Below are 13862 nucleotides of genomic sequence, written 5' to 3' on the forward strand. Positions count from 1 at the left end.
CCGAGAATAGCCGTTTTTATTTATCTAGAGCTCTCTTTTCGTTCTCTTTTGACCAACTGTGGGTCTCTTTTCCTCCTGTCAGCTAGGACAACACAACCTACGCAACCTTCAGAACTCCAGCCCTGCAGAGGAGTAACTCCTATATCAGGGCCAACTCTAACAAATCTTCACCATAAAAAATTTTCCTTTAAACTACCTAAAAATTATCCAACGAATTTCTCTATATTTGGAATTATAATGCTATTAAAACTATTGATCGTACTTGATATATAATATTATATTTGAATTTTATAAAATAACAAATTATTAGTTTCACGTCAAACATAATCCTGCGTAATTTTTGTGTCTTGAGCGTCTCTGACACCGCGATGCTGGCGATCCAATTTCGTACATTGGCATACCAATAATATTTCCACCAGGACCGTAATTACAAACAAGTAAGTAATTATTCCAGCCTTTTTTATAATAAGTCATTCCACATCCGATTTCTTTCGTATTTGCCCACACCATTTGTGTGTAGTGACCTGCCGAACTTCTAAAAAACGTCATAATTTTTAACTAGATACTTAAGAATTTTCTTTTCTAGACACAATTTTGGTAATATGAATAGACAATTGATAGAATTTGAATTAATTATATAAAGATATAGAAAGATACAAGGAATAAGAAATTAGAAGTAATGCTACTTAAAGTACGCAATCTCTATCCAAATTCTCTTAGAATTTAAGACAATACGGAACTCCAGAATGTATACAGCTTGAAACAATTATTATAAAAACTGTCTCAAATATACAGGGTGGCCTACACAAGTACCGACAAAAAGCAGAGGCGTATGAGGGAGCTCAAAATATGACGATCGTGTGCAATTTACCACTATAATAAGTTGAATCTCTGAGTAGTTACAGGGCCTGAAAGTAGTGCCGGAAATTTTGAAAAAAATCAATATTTCTTTCCAGCCTTTTAACTTGAAGAAAAAAACAAAATTGGTTCACTGTATGAGACTATTGAGGTAATTGAGTGTTGAAACTATACTGTGGGTTAAATATGAAATGACTCAACATTAAAATTACACATAAGTTTTCATCTTTCAGTTAATTTGAAGAAAAAAATGATGATACTAAGGATAACTTTATTCCAAATATTTTTTATAGCAATAATTTTTTATTGGATCATTTTCAAAATGAAGTCGAATAACCAGGCATGTTTTCAAAAATGTTGTACAAAAAGCTACAAAAAATCAAGGGATGATTATGATTTGCAAATTAATTCATCTAGTAATTAAATTGCTAGGATTGTTTTTTTTTTTCTATATGAATGGACAATTCTCATTTAGCGAAAATGTGAATATATTTATTGGTGTTAATTTTCTGTGAAGTAAACTGTGGAAGAAACGCAGAGTATTGGAATTTTAAAGAACCTCTCACATTGTCACTCAAATGTTTAGTGTTTTGGAGAATTTATAAATGAGTTATGGAAAATTTAAAGGTTAGAGGATATTCGTAATTAACCCCAGAATAGTTGGACCTCCTACACAATCCCCTCAAGGTCTTATATAGTATACCAAATTTGGTATTTTTAAGTGAAATTGCAACGAGGAAATTGATTTTTATCGAAATTGTGAACCTGTAACTCGTCAGGGATGCAATTTTATAATAATTATATCAAGATTTTTATATTCGAATTCTGACTTTGTGGAGAAACAGTGGAAGCTGTGCTCTGGAATTCTGCAGCTTATAACACTATGACAGAATGTGGATAAAGGCTTCGTACTCTAAGTAGCATAATCTGCACATTACGTCTTCTTCTAGACCTGGCGTCTTCAGGTATCCACTGAGGTGGGTGTTTATTGTTAATCAGTTTGTTATCAATGTTTGATGTGAATTTAAAACATATAATCAATAAAGAGACTATAAGAAAGAATCGACGCAATTAACTATTAAATTGAGGAGAGGATTGTAGTAGAGTCGATTGATTAGACATATACAGATAGGATATCACTCTGGTGATCTGGAAAGGCATACCGACGAAACTTTAACGCCAATTGCTTGAAGTTTTGTGGACGACTTTTTAGATGAGGCAGTAAACTGATTAGTAGGTCATCATCAACAACAAACAGAAGTGGTAATTGGTTACCACAAGCATAGTTCCCAAAACTATTTGCGGAATAGTCAGGAACACATGCCTTCTAATACAAAATCTAATATTTTGGGTGAAGTCTTACCTTTTTACGGCCCTTAAGCGTACTCTAAACTCGTATAGTATAACCCATGATTCTCAATTACTTAATTTGATTTGAATGACAAAACATCGTAAACAGCGACGTAAGATGTTATCATGTTGAAGGGATATTGGTCAACTACAGACGCCATTTTCATAGTGAATAATTGAAAGATTAATTTCTATGTGAAATCACTGTTTTCGAAAATCAAAATGAAAAATAAAAAAAATTTGCTCTGATACCTTTCAATGCTGTTTATACAAAAAGATTGGAAGGAATATTTAGCAGAGTTTTAAAGTGGTTTATAAATCCAAAAATACGTTAAAAAATTGTTGGGCAACTCTAAGGATACAATACCAATTTTGGAAAATTATGAAATTAGCTGCGGAGATTGTGACGGAAGGTATATTGGGCAGACTAATAGATCAGTTATTGTTCGGTTTAAAGAGCACTTAGTTTCTTGCCAGTCATAATCACGACATAAATATCAATAAATTGTTAGATGCGTTTGAGAGCATTAAAATTCCTAAATGTACGAGTAGCTTAAATAGGGACAAAGAGCCCATTCCTTACAGCCCACTCTATATTTTAGTAGTCAAGGAATAAATATGAAGATTCCCGCCAAGGAGGTTTTTGTGTCAGACAGTGTAATTGTGAGTGTTTGTTTTGAGGTAGTATAAACAGTGTGTTCAGTGATAATTGAAGGAATTGCATAAACGTGCATAGACCTCGCCAAAGCATTTGCAGCATTTGTCATATCATTTTCTTTGCTATGTCCTGTATCTAAAGTTTATCTCTCCGCTTCTTTTCTTATATGATGTTCTCAATTTTAATGATGATTCGAATTTCTATTATATTCATCTTTTTTATATTAGTCGGTTGTTGTCTAAGTTTTTGGACCATATGCCATTATGGGTATAACCAATGTCTTACAAATTACGACTACTATTTCCTTAGACATTTCTCTGTTTTCTATGAATGATTTTTTATCCCTTTCAATAATTTTCTTACGCTTGTTGTATTTTATTTAAATTCTTTATCTAATTTTCGATGACATGCTGTTTTGCTTATGAAGTTGTAGGAAAATTAATCCACGATAGGTGTCACGTGCTCCATAGACCTCACCAAATTATTTGCTAGAGTAAGATAATGCAATGCAGTGATTATCTTCAAAAGTAAACGGTTGAAACACCAAAAACAGATATTTAAAATCCTCAACACTTTCATTCTTGATGTCAGGCTACCATATTATAAAATAAAGGTTTTTAAATCAGGGTGTAAACCGCAAATGTCACTGGTTATAATTATTTCCTTTTTCATAATTGATTCTCCTCAAAAAATTGTTGCTTCAATTTCGTTTTATCAGTTTTTCTACTGTTGAATAAGTTAAGGAATAGAATGTTCGAGATAGAGTTTCGTGATAAAAGATTTATTGTGTATGAAACATATGATGTAACTTGACGGGTTTGTAGAGTGCTACATCGTCTCCAATATGAGATACAAATGCAAATCTGTGAGCGAATTTTTTCCACCCGATAGAATACATTTCAGAAAATGTTCTATATAACGTGAATAGTGAATTATTTTTCATATAAATGGAATTTTGTAATAGTAATTGGTTATAATTTTCTTTGAAAATGAATTTTGTTGTATATATTCTGTTATATTTGTATGTGGTTGTGAATATCATAATTTAAATTCATATGAGGAGAATTTAGAGTAGATTAAAATCCCCGATGTCGAATTTCAAAAGATAATATAACATAAATATCATGATTTCGTCGTCTATTTATTAGTACTAACAGCATTTGATGAAAGCTAACAAACATATCAATTCTATCATATTTCCGCTTTATTACGAATAAAAAATATCATGTACAAATAATTTAATTATACTATTTAACTTGATATTTTGCATATCAAATTGGATAAATTCCTGGTTTTTCGTCATTCATTCGAGCTTTCAATACACACAACTGTGAAAAATTACTTTAATTAGATGAAATATTCTGTAATTTTCATGCATATCCAATGATAATTTGGATGAACGGAATTTGATAATTTCCATATACTTTATTTTTTTGAACTCTCCATTATACCAATCAATTTGGTGAGTTATATTAAGTATGGTCTGAAACTCTTCTATTTTTGTTTAAAGCTTCACGAAACCACTGATCATTGGCAATATTGATTGAACTTCAGTGTTTTATTCACTGTTTTGTGAAAAATTCTTATTTGAAGTACTAAACTGAGAAGTTTTTTAAAGTAAAAGTACTCGTGGATCGAGCGCGATCTTCTCATACAAATATTTTGTTTATGATATGAGTCGAGCTAAGGTATGATGTCAAATGTTCGTATAGAAAATAAACAAACGTACTTAACGTCAGTTGAAGAACTGATTTATAAACAACGACTAAGCGCTTATATACTTGATACTCCATTTATTGTACCTTCGATATATTTTTGATGTTTGCCCTGCTTTAAGTATTATTAGGGATTGATTTGTTATTTCTCCTGATAATATCCAATTAATTAACAATTCTTTCCACTTGTGATCCTGGGAATAAAAGGCAGAATTTCGTAGGAAGATATATTGATTTTTGAGAAAACAAAATAGCAAATTTCAATAATTTGAAGTACCCTTTCACGTTAATGTTTATCTTTGATGTTATTAAATTTTCTCCTGTCTACATTGATCTATTCAGACCACCTGCTTGTTTTTTTAGATATTACTTTACCTCTATTGACTATTTCACTCGATGTATCTATGTTTATCCTTCACAAAAACATCTACTTCACATCACCGTGATTAATGCTATTTATATCTAAATTTTGTATATTTTCCCACTCTTATGTTGGTTGGAGATAAAAGTTGCATGAAATTATAGTGATTTCTTAGATATAAATTTTCACCCGCCCACTATTTAGATATTAATCTGCCAGAAACTTTTTTTTTTGTATATTGGAGTCAACCCAATTTATTTTGTTACTGTTTTCTCTCAAACGTTAGGTTTTTAAAAGTACCTTAATCATTTTTTTCATTTTATTCTTGTGTCAAAAATCATTGATTACATATATAAATTATCAGAATATCTTTTTTCTTTTTGACCTTATGGAACTTTCTTCAAACTCTTTTTGAGAAATATCTCTGTCATATATCAACGCGATTGAATCAGTTTTTTTTTCGTTTCCAGTTGACAGTTACTCCAGTTTCTTGTGCCATTCTTTTGCAAAATTTTCATCTACGTATACAATTTCCCGAATGTCCGTAATATGCACACTCACTTGCCCAGAGTAGTTGCATACATATGGACTCTTTTTGCTTTATGAATTCGGATTGCAAAAATATAAAATTTTGTAGTTAGTTTTCCTCACCTATGCATGTAGTGAACAACTATTACTGCGAATGGTCAGTAGAATATACGGACAATCTCTCACATCGCAATTTATCAATAGAACATATGGTTCAGCAACTGGCTACCGTCTGAAGTAATAACCATTTTCACCATTGTGAGTGCGACACGCTTCAGTTCAAATTAAAATACATTCTGCTTGAAACCATTTGATCGAACGTTCAAAACTTCTCATGAGAAATGGTTAATGGGGAAACTCTTCGATTGCACAGTGAGTTACTGCCTTCAAACCTGGGAAGTAGGAATCTCGTCCATAAAAGCATCTTGTTCACGTACGCCTTCAGATCTCAAACCTTTTTGGAAGCATTTAGTAGGCTTTCTACATCCTGCGAGGACCGAGATATTCAGCTCTCAAGCTCATGCTGACGGAAAAGATCGACGGAGGGAGAGGACCAGTGCGTAAACAACATTCCTGGTTACGAAATATAAGAGACTAGTGTGGCATTCAGGGTGCAACAATTAGTGCGCCTTCAGATAATAGATTAAAAGTTTTGGACAAGAGAACACGCTGCAAACTATATGGTACTTGAAGAAGAAGAGTTCCTACAACGTAAAAGTATTATAAAAAGATCTGTTACTGTTCCTGGATCAACATCAAATTTTACCGATTAAATCCTATTTTACAAACGACCCTGTCCTGGTTAATTATGTATATTTATCCTCCTCCTAGGCTCCTAGGTGATACGCTGAGCTCCAGCTTTCATTCCTTTTTTTGCGGTCCGCCTGATTTCAGTGTATTCCGTTTAAAGTTTTGCGTCCATTTTACCCATCAGTTCTAACCCATCCCGCCACATCATGAAATCCTAGTTATTCTTCAATATCCTGACTTTTCATTCTATTTCTCTATTGTTCTTAGCGGTTCCATTTCATTCCATTGTCTCATCTATTTTTTTGTTGTTGATGTGAGAGATAATGCTTAAAAGCTCAGAAGCTCAGATATGTAAAAATTTTGAGTTACAATTTTTTGAGTATTGTTAGAGATAGCTTGGCAAGTGAATTAGCAGTTCCATTACTATTGATTCTCGCGAGAGACGAGAAAAGAGAATTCCGTAGATGTCGAGTATGCTTTGCCTATTAGGTGTTCGGTGAAAATAATTCCAATCAATCAAACAAAGAGAAAAATTTTATATAATAATATGTTCATGACAGCAATTATGCTTCAAGGGCTGAAGGTTATTTGTTGTAGAGACTGTCCACCATTTTTAATAACATTTGCCACTAACTTCAACTGTTACCAGTACCATCAGTTACGTCTATAACCTTCAAGTTCATTGTTAGAGATAACTACATAATTCCATAACAAACTACTCCTGGTATTATTGTTGTTTCTTTCAATGTTACCTTTTTCAATATACGATTTCAATTTTTCTTACCGTTTTCCTCAGCTATGATGTATTTACCAATTAAGCTGATTCCAATTTCCTGTAACTTAATTTGACGTATCCATTCCTTATTGTGAAGTGATATTTTTGTTGGTACGTTTTTCTTTTTATTGGTTGAGATCCTAATTTATTGTCTGATATTGACATGAATATACTAGATTTGGTTTTGAAGTTGTTTGTTGGATTTATGGTAGAAGAACTACACAAAGAAGTTTATAGTCAAAGGAACTCACTATCTAATCGATAGTTATGGGAATGAAATGGATTAGAAACCTATGAGAATGTACTGAAAAGAAGTTCCATACAATATTTTTGTTATTGTTGGGCGCCACTGAATGGAAATATGGACGAACTGCATGATTATCTGATATTTAAGAGGAAACATAAAACTATGAATTGTACAGTGAAGTAAAAACATTTGTTCCTAATATTTTTATAACTTTATATAAAGTTTTTCATCATTTGGACGGATAATATTCAGAAAATGGATGTTATAATGTGTGTCTTTTATAGAACTTGAGAATAGAGGAGAATCGATTTACAAATGACTATACTTACGGAGTGAAATAATTAACACCTGCAGGGTTGAAATATGCTACTTCATCATACCAATCTTTAACCATACCAGCTATAACCGCTTTCACATCTACATTACTAGCTGTGGTATATAAAATTGCCACATTTTGTCCAACATATTTATAATTTTCTGAAAATTGGAAATTAGTATCAATCTAATAATCATTTAGTGGTATATCTATATAATTCTTCTTCTAAAAATGTAAGGGTTGTATCCCTATATTGATTGACAACTTCGAGAAGCACATCACAAAATATTCGAACCCTGAATTATATTAATCAATCAAATAAATACGATCATCAATTTTAAATGGAATTTCTTCGCAAATTTGAGAGATATAGATTTGTTAATGATCCTTCTCCTTACCAGTTAGTTCATGATGAATCATTCTATTCAGTGCCCAATTATTCTATGAAATAACAAACTCAACTATGAAATACCTAGAGATAGAGCTGAAGTGTCAAATGTTTCCAGAGTTAACTATTTAATCTTTGATATCAATGAGATATAATATATGAATTATTTGTATTCTACATTAAGGTTACTTATAACGTAAAGAACGTGGAGTAACTTCCCTAAAATTGTATAAAGTGAGCTACGGTCTGCGGTCTACGGGTCTATGAGCCTCTTTTGGATTTAAGAATAGTGAATGTTAGAACCATAGTCTTTGTGGATGGATAGCTTTGCACTCACAGAATATATGTCCGTACAAGAGCTGTATGTAGTTTTCTCAATATCTTTCAGGTAGTGATTCACCAGTGATTATGACTCTACAGCTATTGTTCACTTAGTGGAAGAACTTTTTGAGTCCATTTAGAAAAGTGATGAAGAAATCTTTTCCATTGTTTCAGATCTGGAATCATACCCCATGTTTCCAACTTTCTCTTTTTCTCCCACTATTTCATGATAATGACTTAATGACTTTGTGGAAAACCTATAACAGGTTTTGGTTGTATCAAATGAGTTAACCAAACCTGTTATCAGCTTGCTCATTGCCGTGTAGTCTGGTGTGTCCACTAATCAGATCGTGAGTGCTTCGCATGGAATATGGAGGGCTCTGAACTTATTGTCTATTTTACATCTTCGAACCAGTGCTTGGTATCAATAAGCTTGGTAGTAAAGCTATTTCTACATTTGCTAATGGCACTTATCTTGTTATCATAATTTAATTTTTAAATAAACAATTTGGATAGCACTGGTTCCGTAGCCATATAAATGAGTACTTAACACTTCTTAAAAATGGATTAATGCGCAGTCGGTCATTGAGTCTAATGTTATATTCCTTGCACGCTGCATAACTTCCGATAGAAGATTTCAAAGAGGGCAAGTATAGGGTGACTTGTTAGGCTGTCGTGGGTCATAATCATGATACATCTGTTATAGCCCTGTGTTGTTTATCTAAGGATGTTTCCCTAATTTTGGTTTTATTCTCTTGGTCACCATAATCGTACAATGGGTTTAAACATTCAGTTGATCATTTTGGGACGTAGCACCAACTAATCTACAGCAGTTATATACTTCAGTAGCATTTATGAGTAAGATTTTGATTCGAGGAAATGTGATGACGTAATTTTTTGTCTAAACTGAAACAGCATCAAATAATGGAAATTAAAACAAAACGGCTGGTTTTTTATCTCATATAACAACCTTAAACATGTGAATTGAGCATACATACATTTCGATAAAAGATGCAATATCGAATAGAAGTTTCTGGAAAAAAGTTCTCATAGATCACGATTTGAGCTTGGAATAACTACCGAAAGCTGATAGGTGATCTATCTGAACTAGGGTTAATGGGACTAGGAACTAGGATTCAACAATGCGCAGAATAAAAAATGATTGAACTCACTTATTCTTCTACAATGGTCGTGAGCGAATGTACAAGCGTTTGCCCAACATTGTGCTACGTGCTCTAATTCTGTATTATAAGTCTACAATAGAGAAAAAAGTGAAAAATCGATTAATTTTATTAGAATATACATCAAACTCACCACAGCGTTCATATTAGCAGCTGAAGGTTGCCTCTTCCTCTTTTCATTTCCGGTCGCGACTTTGCTTCTATAAAAATTGTGAAGATTCGTGATATTGTTCCGATCAATGGGGATTGTTTTAACATTGTAACCACAAGCTGATCCTGGACCGCAATTCTATAAATATCCATTATATGAAATGTATTTATATAGAAATGTTAATTCATTATTGGAATTATAAAAAACAGGTGCTACCTTTGAAGTGTAGGGTTACGATCAATGATAACGCTGTAGGTTGAAACTCACCCCAATCGGGAATAAAGGGTGGAAAATGAACTACATCTTTAAAATCATTGGGTTATAATAACACAGTAAATAACAATTTCAGGTCAATTTCAATACGTATAAACTTATTAGATACAAATGATAAATATGTTTGATACTTCATCTTAGTACTTCCTGGGGATGGAATTGATTGATTTGAAAATAATTTGATTGGGAAATATACAGGATGTGGTGTATTGTGCTAAATTTTGAAACTTAGTGACCTAGCTCACGAAAAGCTACACTAGATCCATGGACATAATGGAAAAACAAAGAGGCGTTGCTGCAGACCAATTAAAACCTTCGTATGTAAGACAAATATCTCAGTTTGAAAAACGGAAATGCTGTAGCTAAGTAGGATAAGTCAAGATTCTGTTAGGTCTAATCACAGAGCTTATGGAAACTACTCATCATAGATGAAATATAATTCGTCTTCTTTTAATAGAACATTAGGGAATACATTCTGATATTTCCAATTCATAACACCTCTGACCTATAACACTCTTTTTTAATTGTATAAAACGATGACTTATTTAACATGCACAATTTTTTGGAGTACTCCGAACCATCGACCAATTGTGAATGACTTGCTCCGTTTATATTTCCTTAGAAATTCGAACCGTTAATTGAAAAAACACATTTGTAAAATTGGAAATATGGATATTGAAAAAATATTGTGACGGGTAGTGGAAACTATAGTGTGTCGAGTACATGCCATCTAATAGGGACGGTCATAATTAAAAACAATAGGAACTATAAAATATGGCGAGTTTCTCATTGGGTATTCTTGATCAATGTTTTAGATATATCCGAAGAAGAAATTAACTGTAATTGGTCAAAAGTTTCTAGGCAATTTCTGTTTATTAGACACTTTAAAAAGCTTATATCCTAGAAGCATTCATTGAGAGTTTGTGACATGTCCAAAAAATGAATGGGACATATGAACCACCAGGTGACGTATATAGGACAATATAAGAGCATACAATATAAGATTCAGCTCTATGCCGTCACTTGTAAGCTGTCCAAATTAGTGCTGGTGAGAATTCTGTTCTTTCTATAGTTGTGAGAGACAGATGCTCCGGTTGAACGTTTCGGAGTCGATGCGGAGATTCAAAGCAGCTGTTGCGAGCACTCCGGTCATGTCAGACCTCGAGGAGAATGAAAACATTAGTGAAAGTGAAAGAAATCTTCAAGAAAATGAGCAAGAACGTGTTTGTTTCATTTGTGATTTGCCAGGTGATCCGATTGCTAACCGGATAAAATGTTAATACCGTACAGTATCAGATGGCCATAAAGTACTACACACTTAAAATGGTAGCGTCTTTCTCATCAGCCTAAAAGATATATATATTTTATCAATCTATAAATATTTTAAAATAATTTAAAAAATTTCAATTTTTATATTTCTATATAATTTTAAATAGTTTCTTTTGAACGACAATACTATATAACAATTGTATTTTATGTAAAAAAAGTTGCCGTACAGAGTCAAATGACTTTACAGCTTTATAAATCCAGTATACCATGAAATTAAGATTATTATTAATATACATTCAAATGAAAAATAATTTTTTGACGGCATTATTTTTAATAGTACTTTTGAGTACTATATTATGTTTTGGAACCGAAGTCGTACTTTTTAAAATCACCCCCCGAACAACAGAAAGGGGGTTGCAACCCTCGATTTTTTCCCCTTGTCGCATGATTTTTGTATGGCGTTGCGAAATAATTGATTGGAAGCTTTAATGAAACAGTATGAAACTGATGCCGTACAGAATGAAATTATCAAATTTACCTTGGAAATTGTTAGAAAATAAAAAAAAACCGACTTTGTGGCACACCATTTTTTTATAGCACTGCGAGCATTCTTATTATTTTTCATGGATCTATCGATGGTAAAAATGCCGTACAAAAATATATTACCAAAATGTACTCAATCTAACTGCACTTTTGAATTCTCACCAGCATTCAGTTGGACAGCTTACATGACATGGGCCTGTAGTCTATCGGTCTATAGAAACCCCTTGTGTGTTCAAATCATTTTCTTCTGATACATTTTTAAAGTGTTCTTCCTATGCCCTGCTGTCTGCCTATTCAGTGACCTTTTTCTTATTTTGATGTTGAATGTACTGATGATTTTTTGTGCTGTTTCCAGTTCTTCCATTATTTCAGTTATTCACATTTCTTCCTTGCTTTTGTTCAGCCTTGCGCTTCTCGTTCTTAGTTTTCTAAATTTTTTGAGATCTTACATTTTTTTGTCTCCTGCTCTTCCCATTTTCTTTTCACTTATATCTATTTCGCAGCCTTCACGAAACCATTGAAGTTGAGGTCAAAATATTTGTTGATATTTCAATAAGTGCGTCAGTGATATGATTGTAAATTCTTGGAGGCAATTGCTTAAATTGTGATTATTTTTTTCTACTTCCATTATAATGTTACATAACTCACCAATTGTTTGCGATCACATGCTGTATTCGGTATACCGTCACAAGATAATTGACAGTAGTCAATATTTTCCGAAGCTGATAACTGTAATACGGTTAAACATAACAATGAGAGTTTGAAAAAAGCCAGCGTCATTTTCACCATCAACTTGATAAATATTAGAATAACAATAGATAAGTCTATTTATGTGCACAGTTTTATTTCGTTATCGTGAAAACTCATAATGGAAAACGAATGTTCAATATTCAAACAAACATTAAACTCACTTCATTGGAATTTAACCCGAGTGAAATCATAGTATATATACATGGTGTAAAGAAAATAAACTTCTCAAAATACATAATTTAGTTGTCCATCTGAAGATAAAGAGGAAGAAAATAGGAGATAAATACCAGTTCCTAGTAATCTTTCTATTCTCCAAATTTGAAAAATAGATTTGGTATTGAATATGTAAGGGATGCAAAACATGTATAAAACTAAAATTCTATTCATCATTTTAACCAGTTCCACATGATATTTTTGATAATTTTCTTGATAAATATTTTCGTAAAATATTGATTGTCAGTTTTTAAAAAAAAATCTTCGTTTCGAATACTACAGACTATAATATTGAACCGGTAATAGAGATGGTTCAAATCTTATTTAGACATGATGTTTGATAAGTAATCAGAAACGTATTCAAGACATTTTACAGTTTCATCAATAGTTTTCCAATTATTTTCATTATTTCTAAATCCTTTTCTGATTATTCGACATAAGTATACACAGTAAATATGGATGAGGATTTGATTTTGATATTTTTGAACAGGATTTACAATAGAAATATTTTAATTGTGATAAATATTTTTAACAAAAAGTATAATCAGTGATTTCAATTCTCCGACGATTCTAAAATGTCGGAATTTTTGCTTCGAGATCTAGTTTCGAAGACGTCTTGGTAGAAAAAGTTGGACCGAATCCAATCTTATTTGAAACAAATGTAGGATTTTTAGAGCATGTAATGAAACTAGTTGAGACAAATGACATAATTTTCCAGAGGTCAATACATTTAAATAAAACATACTAGATCAAAAATATCGTTAATATCTAGTTAAAAAAATATTCAGGAAATAATTGTTAACGTTCCTGTTCAAAGATAAAGGGATATGAACCACAACGTTTATATATTTGTTATTGATTTGACATAACGTTTATAGAGTAAGATATGGTAAAGATATTAAGATAAAAAGAGGAGTGAGAGAAGGGTGAGTTGTATTTCTTTTTCTCTTTAATTTGTATGTAAGAAATAAGAAGTTTTAGAAAATGTTGATTAAAGTGTGTCTTGTCAACAAGATATGCTGCGCTAATGATCCTCTTTGAATAGCCAGCGCGTTTAAAGAAATGCAAAGGGTCTTGTTATAGTTTGCTCAAAGTTAAATACAAAGGAAACTGAAAGTATGGTCATAATTTAACAACAAAATGTACCAGAAGGAGAAATAACGGTTAATAACATACAAATAAATCGAGTGGAACAATTATCCCATAATAAATGAT

The 13862-nt window shown here is 32.1% G+C and overlaps 1 protein-coding gene across 1 annotated transcript; it reads right to left on the reverse strand.

Moving 5' to 3' along the window:
* Positions 1-250: 250 nt before the first annotated feature.
* LOC130893594 (venom allergen 5.02-like) lies at positions 251-12564 on the reverse strand. The gene is made up of 5 exons (XM_057799810.1): positions 12333-12564; positions 9582-9737; positions 9440-9521; positions 7572-7719; positions 251-535 (listed from the first exon to the last, which is right to left on the reverse strand). Exons 1-5 carry the CDS (start codon positions 12471-12473, stop codon positions 313-315), a joined length of 750 nt encoding a protein of 249 aa, XP_057655793.1. The 5' UTR covers positions 12474-12564; the 3' UTR covers positions 251-312.
* Between the last annotated feature and the right edge of the window lie 1298 nt (positions 12565-13862).

The sequence above is a fragment of the Diorhabda carinulata genome, chromosome 5 (genome assembly GCF_026250575.1).
Source record: "Diorhabda carinulata isolate Delta chromosome 5, icDioCari1.1, whole genome shotgun sequence".
NCBI lineage: Eukaryota > Metazoa > Arthropoda > Insecta > Coleoptera > Chrysomelidae > Diorhabda > Diorhabda carinulata.

What these genes read in the sequence shown, in the direction of transcription:
- LOC130893594 (XM_057799810.1), bottom strand. Translation starts at nt 12,473, where the DNA reads ATGGTGAAAATGACGCTGGCTTTTTTCAAACTCTCATTGTTATGTTTA. An exon ending in CGACCATTGTAGAAGAATAA is followed by an intron (nt 7,720 to 9,439) that starts GTGAGTTCAATC and finishes TCCAATTTTCAG; the next exon opens with AAAATTATAAATATGTTGGA. An exon ending in GGTGTTAATTATTTCACTCC is followed by an intron (nt 536 to 7,571) that starts GTAAGTATAGTC and finishes GACGTTTTTTAG; the next exon opens with AAGTTCGGCAGGTCACTACA.